General features: G+C 30.1%; 2 protein-coding genes across 3 annotated transcripts; both read right to left on the bottom strand.

The window, feature by feature from the left end:
- Positions 1-2161: 2161 nt before the first annotated feature.
- Positions 2162-6374, bottom strand: LOC137834640 (putative folate-biopterin transporter 8, chloroplastic). Its single transcript, XM_068642729.2, has 2 exons — positions 5613-6374; positions 2162-3690 (listed from the first exon to the last, which is right to left on the bottom strand). The coding sequence occupies exons 1-2, from the start codon at positions 6061-6063 to the stop codon at positions 2555-2557; spliced, it is 1587 nt and encodes a 528-aa protein (XP_068498830.2). The 5' UTR covers positions 6064-6374; the 3' UTR covers positions 2162-2554.
- Positions 6375-9955: 3581 nt separating this feature from the next.
- LOC137834641 (F-box protein At5g07670) lies at positions 9956-13121 on the bottom strand. 2 transcript variants are annotated; one of them, XM_068642730.2, is made up of 2 exons: positions 11801-13121; positions 9956-10583 (listed from the first exon to the last, which is right to left on the bottom strand). In XM_068642730.2, exons 1-2 carry the CDS (start codon positions 12844-12846, stop codon positions 10319-10321), a joined length of 1311 nt encoding a protein of 436 aa, XP_068498831.1. In that variant the 5' UTR covers positions 12847-13121; the 3' UTR covers positions 9956-10318. The 2 variants fall into 2 exon arrangements, with proteins under 2 accessions (XP_068498831.1, XP_090158637.1); XM_090302511.1 differs by having other exon boundaries at positions 11796-13101.
- Positions 13122-16471: the final 3350 nt, after the last annotated feature.

The raw sequence follows: 16471 nt of genomic DNA on the forward strand, positions 1-16471 counted from the left end.
AAAAACTTGAATAATTAGTTTATTTTTAAAAAACATTAATCCTTCTACAACTTATTCTTTTTAGATTCCTTCTAAAAGTATGAGAAAACTATTAATAACTTTTACATTTGATTGTATAAACTTAAAAGAAATAAAACGTAAGTAAAACTATTTTATCATATTTTTTATCAGGTAATTTTCCTTTTTCTTTCGTGTTTTTGTTTTGTATATACCTATTTTTTTATTACATTAATTATTTAAATTAATTTATTCTTTTATATTTTGTTTCTAATAACATCTTAAATTTAACTAAGACGATTACTCTTGTACGATGAAGACAAATAATATTATTTATATATTATTTTTATTTTATTTTTTAATCTAAGTAATCTATATCATCCTAATTTTATTTGTGATATTATATATGTACACATTAATACTTTAAAAAATATAAAATGCAGATGGTGTGTTTTCACTAATATTATAGTATTATAAGAACGAGAGAGTACGTATTGATTTGTACATGTATGTTCACAATCTTTATTTATGTCATTATTAAAATTTCGTGTGTCATTCCCTCTTTCTTTATACTTTCATAATTATTTCTTATAATAATTCTTTATACTATCCTTATCATGTCATTGTCACTATAACAATTTTCTGTTATTGTGATTACCACATCAATACCCTTATCATGATTTAAGTGACTCTATCAAATATTTATAAAGAATTTATAGGTTAGTTGATAAAATTTTGTAAATAACAAAATTTGCCACTACAAACACTATAAAAAAATATTAAATAGAAATTAATTTTAAAAATAAAAAATAATTAGTTATTATATTGAAAAAATTAAATACTGATTTAAAGATTAAAAAAATTATTGATATTTAAATTAGTTTTTTATTAATGAATAATTTCTAAATTGGTATCTAATTAGCTACCTAGATTTTAACTACAAATTATTTAGATTGTAAAGTTGATATCTAAGAGCGTCATTGCTAAACAAAAAAGGTACCACCGAAAGAAGGTCGACCTCACCGTCGTTGGTAAACCGAAGCAGAGAAAGAGGAAGAAGCAAAGCTAGGTCATTCGATTAGGGATGTTCTCACCATTGTAATGGATGTCACTTTTCATAAAATAAAATCATATTTTGTTAAGGGTAATGATATATTAACAATCCTATTTTTTTATACAACCACATTACAACCTTCAATACTATTATTTTAATATTTGTCTATATCATTTAATTACAAATTTACTCTTTATTATATATATTTATATCTAAATCAATCACATCAAGAATTATATACAACTCTCATAATTATCAAAGTATCAGTACCATTTCTCTTTTGTTAATCATTCGCTTTAGGTGGAGAAAATACTTGAACTCGAAGATCTCTCCTTCATTCTGTCATTACCATATTTGTTTTTGTATGATGTCCAAGATTTAAAGTGATCGAGTCAACACAAATTGGACGAAACCAAGTTTATCTTTATAGGATGTCCAAGGATTTGTAATTAATTGTTATATTGAATAAATTAGATACTATTTTAAAGACTAAAAAAATTATTATTATATAAATTAGTTTTTATTATTGATAAATAATTTCTAAATTTGTATATAATTACCTACCAAAATTTTAGTTACCAACTTTAAAACCTAAATAATTAAAAATCATCATATTTATTAATTAAATTAAGAATGAATGTTGTAAATAGATAATTATTGAAATAAAAAAATATCCTAATATCCTTTTAGTTATTAACAAAAATATCCTTAAAATCTACATATTCAATTAATTTTATTTCTTAAGAGTATGATTATTACAAATGAAGAATTAAGAATGTAATTTTCGTTATTGTAATTTTTTCTTTTTCTCTCCCTTCTTTTCCATGTATATATTATCAATTACTATTTGCATAATCATGGAAGTTACAACAAAACTTCTTAACAATAAAAACTAAACCATCACTCACCATATTTCCTCCACTTTATAAGTTATATCATTATAAAATTATATATTTAATAGTGAACATATACAACATTTTTAATAGTGAACTTTTATGGATTTGATGCAAAATTGTAGGCAACTTTCATGTGGTGGTTGCACTTTGGTTTAGTATGAACATGAATTTGTGATGCATAGATGGATATTTGTGATGCATTTACAAATGGTCATGAACATAAAACCAGATCAATATTTCCCATCAGTTAACATAGTTTGATTTCTTTTTATATGAACATGTAAACAACCAGCTGGTAATTACAAAACATATCAGTGAGATGGGAGAATCAAGAAAAAACTTCCTAAGAAAATATACCACTCTGTGCTCAAAAATCACCTATGATCAGGTCTAGGTGTTGGTTCCAAGATAGAACTCAACATGGAGCAAAAATCCTAGTTTTGTGGCAGAAATGAACTTGTCCAACAAGCTATAATCATCATCACAAAGGAATCATCTTCTGGACAATGATGGTGATGAATTTGTGGCAGGACTCAAGTATCATTCATCCCTGCATAACCATTGAAGCTGCATAGGTAGGAACAGATTAGCTTCACCTATGTGACTCTCATTGTCTCTCACGCCTGTAGATGTTAACAGAACCAAGCACAACTTTTCCAACTCTTCTGTTCCTGCGTGCCCTTCTGCTCATACTTCTTTTCCTTCTCTTCTCAACAGATTGTGACATAGGTAAAGAATGAAGCCATCTTAATGGCACTAGAGCTGCAAGAAACTGTGCAAGAATTCCCATTGTCAAGCCTGAGTAATCACCGGATGTAACACCAAGGCAAGAGGCCAATCCAACACCCAGAAAGGCACTAGCTATTGATGATAGGCACAAAGCTGATGCAAGGAAAGCTGTGAGAGATCCTTCACAACCCTTTGGACATAAACTTGCGAATAAAACTGAGAAAGGAAGGAGTTTAAACTGAGCCACAATTTCTGCTAAACCAGAAAAGCAAAGAGCAAACACCTCATTGGGAATACCCCATTTGAGATTTATCTGTTTAACCAAAATGAGATCAAGAAGTAGAGATGAAGCATACAGAATCTGCACCGTGCCTATCAGCTTTCTCATTGAAATTTTTTTCCAGTAACGGTTGTAAAGCACAGTTCCTGAGAGAAGCACAAACTGGCCTATCACCCGAGACAACCCTATTACTGTAGGATCAAGATTTAGGCACTGTGTCTGATAGCAAAATATAGAACCTGAAAGCATTGGGACCATGGCAATTGATCCAATAATCCATGCAAGGGGTTGAGAAATGCTCTTGTCACTGATGGCGACGACGAGATCAGAGACTTGTTTCCTGATGTTCTCTGAGATGGATTGCCTCGAAAGTTTTTGACCTGAAAGTTGTCCTATGCCTAAAGACTCCTCTCTTGTTGAGAAAGAAATCAGTAGTTGTAGAGACAGTAAAGATGAAAATATGACAAACATTGTTCTCGGAGGCATTTTCTGTAAGAAATAACCACCAATCAAGTTGCCTAAGATTCCACCTGCAGCTAATGCCATGAATGCATATGCCTGCAAGCCACCAATTTTATGCTTCTTGCCATACTCTGCCACAAGAGCATCCTGTGCAACTTCTGCAATGGATGCTCCCAAGTTACTGATAAGCACAGATGCAATCAAGTAGGGAAGCACTTCCTGTGCAATGGGGACCAATGCCAGCAGACTCCAAGAAAGAACTTGCAGAAGACCTGAAGATTTAACCAAAAAGGTTTAATAAAAACAATTATAAAATCTATCCTCAGTGATGTAAAAGGACAACATAAACAATGAAGAAAAACAAAAAAAATATAATCAATGGAGTAAAGCAATCCAATTCCTCAACATCTCCATTAGGAAAACCCCTTAAAAAGATACAGAGTCTTACACCATACAGAAGCAATTAAGCCAAAGGTTTAATCTCATCCTAACTCCTCTAATGTGCCAGAGAAACTTCCTTCAATGTATAGGAGTGACACTCTAACGTATACTTCAGCATGGCATATATCTTCATGTTCTACACTCACATAATGCAAATTTTGTTCTTGTTTTTCACATTTTCAGATCTTCTGATGTTAATATGCAAATACACAAGACTACTTAAGAAGCTCGAATCAAAATGTATGCACAATAAACTCGACAATTTAAGCTACGGTTACATCTTTGCCAACTTCTTATGAACCATAAACTACACTACTACAAAATCATATAAATTTCATTGAAAATCATGGTAAAGACTGGATTACTTAATCAAATGAAGGAGTTCCACCTTGCTTTTCTTACCGTCTTCCTGAGCACTACTCTTGTAACTTATTAATCATTTTTTTTTTTCATTCTGATTTATAGTATATAAGCAAGTTGATCATTTACTTGTTTCTGTAAAGAATTTGTTTACACAAAAAAGTGCATGTTGAACAAAAGACACGGTAAGATATGGAACCAAATATCTAACCTTAATATAAAGAAAAAGAACAACCTAAGGATGCAATAACAGAACAAAACAAACTTATTGGAGAATTCGTTGTAGAATCTCAAAACTCATGAATTAGATTTTCACTTTCAGTAGTCATAACCCGTGTTTGGTCTAACTTATTCCATACATTTTCTGATTGACCACGAAATTCCTATGACCTTATCAGCATGTTAGAGATAAAGAGCTTTAAATTCTGATCCTGGACTTTGCACTTGTGTGCTCTCTTTTGAAACTTATCTCACTTCACTCAGATAAAGCTCAAAATAACAGATAAAAGAATGAATCAAATGTTACAAAACATCAATATTGTCATACTCATTCAAAATACCATAGATCTACATACAAAAGAGAATGATAATGAAATGAAAAGAAATGTTCCAGCTAGTGGCTGCACAAAGAAAGGTCAGTTTGTCCTTGGTCTGTAACTCCAGTTTTTATAACACCAACTGAATGATACAGAGCAATCAAAAGACACAAACTTACAAAAAAAATACAAATTGATAAAACCTTATTCATTAGGAAACCAAAATTACAACACTTCAGGGCAGTTTGGTTCTATTCTCCCTCTTTTATTTTAAAAACTGGTTTTTAAAACAATTCCTTACTACTCAGTAATCAACTTCCCATCCAAAACCAAAAAAACAAAAATTATATAAGAGTATTTTTTGTCTTCCTTTACTTATACTTTCCTAATTGTGCGAGTGTTTAAGGTACAAAGGCTTAGAAAATAGAAAGGTGTTCAAGAACAAACCCATCCAAATATGCTCACAAAACAAACAAATTTTACAAAATAACAACAGTTTTTCTAAAAATAGTAAGCAAAAAAATGCTAGCAATACACCTATAAAACACCCTATCTATTATAGACTGAAATCTTTATCGTAACCCAACAATTGAGTCTGTTTCAAAAAAATGTGTTGTCAACTCTGTTCTACAAAACAAACACGACCTTAATGTTGTTTCTACCTTCTTCCAATCTGGGTTACAATTTTAATTTCCTAATCTAAATGAAACTCAAAACAAAACAACAAAACATGCCAACAAGTTACTGGTAGCTAACCACGATGATAACAGTCATCGAAAAAACTAGTGGATAATTGGTAACACTAACATGATTACACAAAAAAACAAACAGCATAAAGACATGATGGTTAACCATACCCCCCATGGCAAGATAAGGAATTCTGCGAGCCCCATTGATACAGATGGCATCCGAAAGGATTCCATAGAGTGGCTTAGCCACCATGGGGAGGTTGGCAGTGTTCTGCACCAGCTGCAACGTGGAGGGGTGCAAGTTGAGGTTAGTAGCCATGTGAAAGTTCAGTGCCAGCCACGGAAAACACCTGAAACCTTGCACCCAATATCCCAACCCACACAGCAGCACCATTTGTCTGTTCCCAACATCTTCCCTCTCTTTCTTCTCGTACATCTCCTTAACCACAACGCGCCTCGTCATCACCGTCAATGCGGGTCTCTCATTGACGGCGTTGCCGGTGGGGTTGCTGTGGTTTAGGAAACAAAGCACGGGTGGCAGAGAAGGTTTTGCACGATGTTTGTGGAGTCTTGGCATGTTCCACACCAATGGGTTGTGGGAAGAAACAGCGTAAATCATGGTTTCGGGGATTCAGAGTTTCCCAATGAAAAAAAGGAACAATGGGTACCGTTCTTGCTTATGTTCTTGTCCAGTGGTGAAAAAATCAGCCACCCAGTAGATAAAAAAGTAAACTTTGAAGGAAAAGGTTTAACATTTATTGATTAAACATGATGATTGTAGAGTTGAAAGGGTGAGTGAGAGAAAAGAGGTTAATGGGTAACCTTATTTGTTTGTTTGAGAGTATATGGTTTGAGTATGTGGTGAAGGAGTGGAACAGAAGATGGGAATGGTGAAAAGAAAGAATATATACTAGAGAGGAGGGAAAGGGTAATGGGAAGGGATCTAGAAGAGTGTATATTGTGGGTTTCTTTCTAGGACAATCAAATTTTCATTATCTATTATTTATTTATTTAAGTTTAATTTAACAACACATTTTTTACTAGTTTTATACCATATTAAGAATTAAAATTAAATTAAATGGTTGTAGGTAAAATTTGTATTAAGTGTCTTTATCTTTCCTTGATTGATATTTTTAACCTATTCTCTCGTGTCAACTCGTACACGAGACTATACATTTATAAGTGATTCAGTCGTTATTCAGTCCAATAACGAGTAATATAATAAATTCAATAAATTTGATTTAAACGGTTTATAAGGTGAAATTTGTACTCACTCATATAGTATGAAATGTTTTTATTTTTAGTTAATGTGAGATTTTTAACATATTCTTTTGCGTCAACTCGTGCATGATACTATACATGTATAAGTGGTTTAGTCCGATAATAAGCGACATAATAGATACAATCCAACAAAATCTCGTTAACATAAACTCTAAATAACTTCAATAGAACAAATAAATTCTAAATCTATTGTGATATCATTTTAATAAAAATTATTTTTTTTCCTTGTTCTAATTTGATGGAGGGTAGATTCCATGAGTTTTGAGATGATTGGAGGTTTGAGATTTGGGTGGAAAGTGAAGGAAGATGAGAGTGTAGAAGAAACTAGTGAGAGTGTGATGTGATGTGTTGTTTGTTTGGGGGATTGTGTGTTTAAAATTGTGAGGGTTTTTGGATCCCAAGTGTCTGATGAAGCAAGGGTTTGTTTGTTTGTGTGGTGTGGACGTGATTATTGATGGCAAATTCACGGTTCTGTCAGACTCACTATTCTCTGCTGTACTGCAGGTATTTGCTTTTAATTAGGTTATAACCAAAATAGTTACTTCTATAATTGCTTAGTTAATACACGATTAAGTTGTTAATATGATAATTATTTAGTCATTAAAAAAATGCAGTATATAATAAAAATAGTAGTATGTTATGAATTTAAAAAATGGAAATTATTTAGAATAAGTATTTAAAAATAAATACAATTAAAGATTTGAAGAATTCAAATAAGATAGGATGTTCTGAGTTTTAATTAAATTTGGTACACTAGATTAAAAAAAAGTTATATAGAGTCTGTTTTATAGTTTTTTTTTAATAAAAAAAATCATATTAAACATTATTATACAACTCAACATTTCAACTGATAATAATTATTATATAAAAAATTATTATTAAAAAATTTATAAAAAATATAAAGAATTAAATCAAAACTCATATATTAAAAAAATATATAAATAAATTATATATATTCATGAAGAATTCTAAAAATAAATTAGATAGAACGTATTATACCAATAATATTTTTTATTAATAAGTCCTAAATTAGTGTAACTTATAGTATATTATAATACATATATAAAAGATAGTTAAAATATTAGAGATTAAAGTTTGATAAGAAAATATTTTTAAAGTTTTTCTGTATAATTAAAAAACGAAAAAAGTGTTTAAATAAGTAATAAAGATGTCTTTAAATTTTCTTATTCTTTATAACATCATTCTCATGCTTTTAAAACAACAATTTAATGTGGAATGTTATTAACTTTACTATTCTCTTATGTATGTAACATAAATACGGATACGGACACTGACACGATATGGATATGGACACGAAGATACGTATAATCTTTAAAATGTAGGACACGGGGACACGAATCTATATATTATATAATTTTGAATTATACAAATTGAAAATAAATATTTATGTGCAAAAGTATGTTTCAAGTTCTTTTGGGAGCAGAAAGATATTTTTTATGACTGGTTCAAAAAATTTGTTCCTTAATTTTATAATCATAATAAAAATTTATACAATAAATTATAGTTTTTAGAAAATTATTGTATTTATACCTTTTAAAATTGTGTTAGAACCGTGTTAGAATTTTTAAAAATCCAACAAATATTTTTTGAATTGAACACTTCACTGATAAGTGTTCTACGAGTGTCGACACCGATACGTGTGTCCGACACGGATACGTCCATTTAAGAGAAGTGTCTGAGTCTCATAGCTTAGTATTTTTTTTTTATCTATGATGTTTTTTAAGATGAGTAATAATATGAAAAATAATTAGAATAATATTAGAATATACTTTGTGGTGTTCATAGTTATCATCATCCATAAAACACCTCTTGTGAAGAAGATGAATCAGAAACATGAGTTTATTTAAGAGTGTTAGATTTGGCAGAAAATAAAATTTGGACCAATATAAATCAATAAAAAATTATACTTAACAAATACGATTAATTTAACTGAAATTGTCAATGTCTTATTCGATTTTTCTTAATATCACAAAAATCGTATAGATCATATGTGTATTTTAAAACAAAAATTTTCTAAAAAAAATCATATGCAAAAAATACGAATTTAATTAGGAAATCATATATTAGAAATACAATTTTGTGAACATAAATTTATGCAGTTTTATAATATAAAATAATTTAAATATAATTTTTTAATAATGTAACATTTATATCTTTAGGATAATCTTCTCACCTCATTCATATGTTAACCTTATTATTCCTTTTGCACATGTAATAATAGATAATATAATAATAATTAAATAATTAATTATAATACCAGATCATTTGGTTCTGAAAAAAAAATCTAAAGCAATCTAAACTTTTTTATTTTAATCATTATGAATTTTCTAGATTAATATGCGATTATCTTTTTAGATTCATTTAATTATGAACACCTTTAATAACACTACATTAGGATCCTAATTAATGTTTTATTTGTTTATTGGCACAAAGACATGTTTTCATATTTTAATTATTTAAAATTTTATTTTTGTACAGTGTAGAAAACAAAACAACAGCACTTTGTTATGTAAACTGTTATTTTGAAATAAAAGTTTTCAAATAATTAATTCAGTACCAAAATAACTTCTCTCTATTATCTGAACAATTTATTTTTCTGAAGATAAATTTGCTGACAATTCAATTATTTAAGCTATTAACTTGAAATAAAAGCTTTCAAAGAATTAATGCAATATGGAAACAGTTTAAGTTGATTGGATTGAAAGTTTAAAGTTTAAATTGCTTATTTATCTGTTATTTTGTAGATGTTTTATTGGGATGAATCAATTAACAAAATTTAAACTTCAATTAAATTACTAGTGGGGTGGGATAATTTAATTTCTTCATTGTGAAAAAAAAATGAAAAATATATTTTAAATGTTGAACTTCATTAATAAACCTGAACAAAATATTTTAAATTCTCTAAAATATAAATTATCTATTAAAAAATCCTGGTCCATGCAATGATTATCTTGATAATTAGTTTTCTGTAATATGATTACACTAATTGGAGTTCTTATATAAGACAAAAGGATCATCATTACATGTCTTAAATGTCAATGATGCTTTACATAATAATCCAAACTTCAATTACTCATCAGATCTAGAGAAGCATCCCTTGCAAACTATGGCATCCAAAATGTCCCACAGAAAGGGTTGCAATCTTACTTCCAAACTTCCACAGTTACTAATTAATAAATTAATGAATGAATAAATAAATAAATAGAATCTGAGAAACAAAGGGTTCAACTTGGAGTGAAGTGTGTTCTGCATACATACAATTACATCTTTGGTTTTGTTCCTTATTCTGATTGCAGAAACAAAAGAACAGTAAAAGTTGCAGGGGAACATGTTACCCAATTTCAACATGGAATGAAGAGGGTTGGGCTTATAGGTAATTACACTGTAGGTGAAAGGGTAAAAGTAACAATCTTCCCCTAATCAGTGATATCTTCTAGTTATTAACCATCTAAACTAACTAAATGATCACAAAATGGTACAAATTTCACAAGAATCAGTGAGTGTGAATTTATGTTCCTAATACCATTACCATGGCCTAGATTCTGCTACATAGTGAATACAAATGTGTCAGATCATGTTCTCTTAAAAAATTTACCACCTTTCTTTCCCATGCCTATGCCCATATCAGAAGGGTAAAGGTATTTTGTATCTGGCCTCCATTTCAACTCTTTGAGAGTAGAAAACAAGGTTGCAAGTTCAGGAGAGATATCACTGTCCTTTATATTTTTACATGACTCCACTCTAAGGCACTCTAGCTCCTTCCAGTGCTCAATTACGGACTCCAAACCTTCTGTTGTAAGCAATGAGCATCCTTCCACGTAAAACAATTTCACCCTCCTGAAAAAGACCAACAACAACTGTAATGTAACTAGCAAATAATCTCAGTATATTGACAACACATCCATATAACTTATCCACTAAGGATTCAACACTTCTTTGATGATGATAAACAATTTAATGTTGCAAGAAACTAAGGATAAGTTATATGATAAATAATGTAAACATGATAATAAAGATATCAGTACTTTGTTCTTTGATGATGCTGCAAGAAATCGTACGTTTTAAAATAAAGTGATCCCCGATTGAAGATCAGAAAAAGGTATACTTTAAGATAAACTCTGAAAAACAATATAAACTCCTGGACCACAATGAACCCACCATAAGTTGTTTGTAAGTACTTATTTTCAACTACATAAACTTTAAGATTTCTCTCTCTATACCTGCAAACAGCAGGATTAACTATACACACGATGCTAGGAACACGGTAAACACCTACACACTACAAAAAATTCATGAAATTGACTTTATTGAAGCGGAAAATGTTTAAAGCAGGAAAAAAGAGAGTACATTATCCTTAATTTAAAAAATGTTGATTTAATAAACTATTATAACTCAAATTCAAATCAACGTACACAAAATTTAAAAAATGCTCTCTATATATTTATGAGTTTAATGTTATCTTATACTATCAGAATTCAGCTAAAATGTATAATTTTAAAGAAATTATTACAACAAAAAAACAATAATTTTACAAATACACGACAATCCATGGTTAAATGATAGTAAAAATCTATTATAATTCAAAATTTAAATCAAGATGGGTATATTTTCACAAATGTTAACAACATCCTTCCTAATACCAGATCCATTTGCAGAACAAAATTCTTTACACTGCTCACTGCATTTTTAATTAAATCCTATCTTTGTTTTCTCATATTACAATTTTTTTCTATTAATTAAAAAAAGGCAAACCCAAATTTACCACGGGCTAATTCCATTTGCACATTTACAAATTCAAATTCAAATTCAAAGTGAAAATTAACCAGACAAAAAAAAAGGACAAAACTTAGATCCACTGGCTGAAGTGTTCTTCACATAGTTCTCCCATCAGAATCATAATTCCACTTCAGTTACACATGCTAGCATTTAATGCAAACGACCATTACACTAATTACCGAAATAAAACTGCAATTCTCATTGAAAAGAATCAAAACCTAACAAATTGCATCCAAGTTAAAAAAATAAACAAAAAGATCCTCAATTACATACATTACCTGCAAACAATAGCCAAACTCAAGGTGCTATTATCCAACCCCCAGCAGTCCTGAAGAACAATCTCCCTAGCATTCCTACACACCGAAAACAACGCTCCCACGCCACTTTTATCCCTCAACTGGCTCTTCTGCAAATGCAACCTTTCAAGGGCCTCACAGCACCCCAAATGCTCCTCCAACCCAGGGCTTCCATCAATCACCTTACACGACTGAACCCTCAAAGTCTTCAAATTTTCGCAAAAAGAAACCCCCGCGAGCCACCCATCATCCATCCTATGATCAACAATCACCAACTCCTCCAACATCACACAGCACTGCCCAATCGCCTTAACCCCATCGAAACTCCCCTCACACCCAACAAGCTCCAACTTCACCAGCCTCCTGCACCCCTGCGCCAGAATCGTGAACCCAATATCCGAAACCACGGAGTCATAGAACCCTTTCAAACTCCCAACCAACTTCAAAATCTGCAAATTCCGACACGCCGCGACGCCGCGCAACACGGCGTCGTCGCACCGCTGCAGCTCGAGCTCCTGCAGCGTGGCGCACTCGGAACCGACGGTCGAAATCCCCTCTTCGCTGGCACCGGCGACCTCGAGCTTCCGCAGATTGGGGCAGCCGCCGGAGAGCGATCTGAGACCCGCGTCAACGGCCTCACTGGGTAGCAGATTCCCCACGCGCCACGTGGAATTCACGCGCAGCGAAACCTGCTTGTTACTAACTACAATGGTGGCTGAGTTTTGCGGCGAAGCGAACGAACCCGGAACCAAATCGACGTGGTTCAGGTTCGGGAAGCGGTGGGTTAACCGACCCGAGAGGACGAAGTTCCAGTCGAGGAGCCGCAAGGTTCGGACCAACCGACCCTGGATGTTCAGCCAGCGCTTGCAGACGAGGGAATTAGAGTTTCGCTGCGAATCTGGAAGCTTCTGGAAGATTCTGATGAGAATCTCGTCGGAGAGGAGCAGCGTTCGGTCCATTAGTATTAGCGTGGAATTGGGAATTAGGGTTTTGGATTTCGGGTCAGAGAGATGCATGGCGAGGACCATAGGGTTGGGGGTTCGGCGGCGGCGACGGCGGCGGAGTTGAGGCAGCAATTTAACGGCGGCGGAGGAGGGAAACTATGGTTGGTTATGGAGTTGGAGTGAAAGTAGGGTTGGTTATGGAGTTGGATGAAACGACATCGTTTGGAAGAGGTGGTGGTGGTGTTAAGAAGGTTCGTATTCTCCCGGTTATCAGTGAAGTGGAGCAGAGAGTGTTGGTGTTGTTGGGGCGTGTTTGGTGTTCGCCATTCTTTTTCTATAATCTTTAAATATATCTTAACAACCATTTTTGTGGGTCTCTAAATTTTTATTATTTTCCAATCATTTTTTTTCCTTTTTGTTTTCTTCTTCGTGCCATTCAAACCACTACAGACAAATCTCACCATTCTTTCTCTTTCTTCATTCTTTTTCCTTTTTTTTATTTTTCCTTTTTTTTCTAAAACAAAAGAAAATTGTTGAAATTATAATTTTTTTACTTTTTAATTTATTATCTTCTTTCTCCTTGGGTCGATCTACCTTTATCTATTCGGCTTAAATGATATCTTCGGTTTAAATGATTTCTTCTTATTTTCATAATGTAACTTATTCTTAAAATTTGTGTCGTCAGTCAACCTTGATCGAATATTAAATTTTTACTCGATAGTACTGAATTTTACAGATCATTTTATCAATAATAACACTAAAATTATATTAAATTAATAGATAATGGAATATGAAACTCACTTGACTCTTTATTTATCATATTTTCATCTTACTAGTTTGTTATTTTTTTTTCTAGATATCTTGATAAATTTCATTTTTTACCTTGTATTAAAAACCCTTCTATCCTTTTATTTTATTTTTTAAAAAAAAAATCTATTCCAATTACTCATTTTGTTTTCTACATGCAATATGATTATGTATTTCCTATTAGAAATTGAAGTATTAATATGATTATGAGTACACAAATGAGAAACAACAACATCCAGAAACTAAGGTACAAAGCTCTAGTCTTAGAATGTAAGTTCTTTACGTAATTAAACATTAAAGATTAATTAATGAAAAACATTATTTTCTGAAATAATTATGTTAATACAAATAAATTATGAATTATAATTAATATTAAGACAAAATACGTATACTTTATTATCAATGTATTAATCACAGCTGAATACTTAGCAAATTGTTTATATTTATCGAAAAATGTATTTGAAAAATTAAATTTAACTAACAATTATTATAAAAAAAAATATATCTTAACCCGTGTCTCATTCATTTAAATCGGTTTATTAAATTGTACAACATTTATTAGATTTAAGGATAGTATATATCTTTATATTAATTAACTATTGTAAATAAAATAGGAGAATAAATTTTAATTTCTCAAATATGTATAAATTATTCCGAATTTTATAAGACAATAATGCTATGTGGGCATTAATGTAGCAAAATGAGGCACCTAAAGAAAAAATCTTCATAAGTTTATAGCCTCTTTGCATGTCAAAAGGCTAATAAATATGTAAATTCTTTTATTTGTCATATCACTATGTAAAACAATTAACATTAGTATCATGTTTATATATATATATATATATATATATATATATATATATATATATATATAAATTCTAATATGAATTTCTTAAATTACTCAAGTTTGTTTTCATCAAGTGAATTTATAATCATTGAATGAATTAATTCATTGAATAATTATAAATTAACAAATCCTAGTTTTCATCATTGTTGGTAGATGAAAACTAATATATTAAGTCAATTATGTTGAAGGAATAATTTTGTATAATTCTCACTCATTCATGCCTGTTGAAAATGTACCATATAACACATAAAGGACAATAAATACATGTAATGACTAATATCACTCAAATTGAATATATCATACCAAATTCAAGTGTAAAACCAACAAATACTAACAATTAAATATTCAAAATTCAATTGTATTTCAAAGTTATTTTCTCTTATTTTGAATTTTCTATAAGCATTAAATGGAAGAGAACTGAATTAATTAGGTGCCTACCAAAATAATGAAAAAACCACTAATTGAAAAGATTATAACTAATTGAGAAATGCATGTGTTGATAAGTTGGCTAATTTAGGGTTCATTCATAGAGAATCATTTCATTGGTATAATAGACTTCCATCTAGTCTGTTCTTAGAATTCTTTATGAATAGGTATAGTCTACCAATGTATCGTTTTTGTTAACATGTGGGTTTTGGTCTAGTCCCCCTATATTTTTGTATTTTTTTTTAATAACATTCTTTTCATGTGATGACAGATGATTGTTGTTACTTGAGATGTCAGCCTAACTGGGATGTCAAGTTGCATAGTGATGTCTAACATGAAAACTTTTATGAAGAAAAAAAAAATAAGAAAGGGAGGGCATGGGCTTTTGGGCCCAATGGTCTTACAACTGCTTTGTTAGCACTCTATTACAAAAGCTAAGAAAAAAGTTATCAATTAATATGATATTACAAGACTAATCACAGTTTAACAGTCAAAGAATAAATAAAAAATAAAAAATGGTGTAACACTAAAAAAAATAATGAAATAAAAACTAATTTTTAGATACTAAAATAATTAATTACAATAATAACTAAATTAGAGACCATTTTAGAAACTAAAAGAAAAATTGGTTTCTAAATTAGTTTTCTATTATTGTTAAATAGTTTCTAAATTGGTATCTAATTAAGTAACAATCAATGTTTTTACTACCAAATTTAGAAACTAAATAATTGATAGTTAAAACCTTGATTGCTAATTACATACCAATTTAGAAACTATTTAATAATAATAGAAATTAATTTAGAAACCATTTTTTTTTAATTTCTAAAATGGTCTCTAATTTATTTACTATTGCAACTAATTATTTTAATCTTTAAAAATTGAATTGATTTCTATTTCATGATTTTCTTGTAGTGTAAAACTATATATATGTGGATATAGACTCGATAATGAATGGTTTGATAAGCCAATAAATTTTATTATGATGGATTTTAAACTCTTTGATATTATATTAAAAACTAAACTCAAAGTATTTAGTAAAAGTTACATTCATTTATATATTTAATATCTCCATAAACATATATATTAGCATAAAAAAAAGTGACATCATTAAGTAATCACTAATTTCTCACTACAATTTTTTTTTGAAGAAAAATCAAAAGAGGCATTTTGTTACAAAGTCAACCACATGTAGGGCAATAAAAATATCACTATCCCATACACATGATCCACTCAACCTCATGCCATAAACTTTATTTTAAAAGTTCTGAAAAAAAAAGTTTCAATTTGACTGTATCAAACAAACAAACTAGTGATTGTTTATTCATCAATTATATACCCTTTGTCATATTTCATAAGCATATATATATATATATATATATATATATATATATATATATATATATATATATATATATATATATATATATATTTGAACTTCCACCATATACGTGCAAACATTTTTGCATGGCGTGGAGACATGTACGTATTCAACGTTCTTGGCTTGGTTACTCAACGTGCTTACAACTTCTAATATATATAAATAAATACATACATATATATATATATATATATATATATATATATATATATATATTCTTCAAAATAGTACAAAAACCATACTCACTAATC

This window comes from Phaseolus vulgaris, chromosome 5, assembly GCF_051622355.1.
Source record: "Phaseolus vulgaris cultivar YP4 chromosome 5, ASM5162235v1, whole genome shotgun sequence".
Lineage (NCBI taxonomy): Eukaryota > Viridiplantae > Streptophyta > Magnoliopsida > Fabales > Fabaceae > Phaseolus > Phaseolus vulgaris.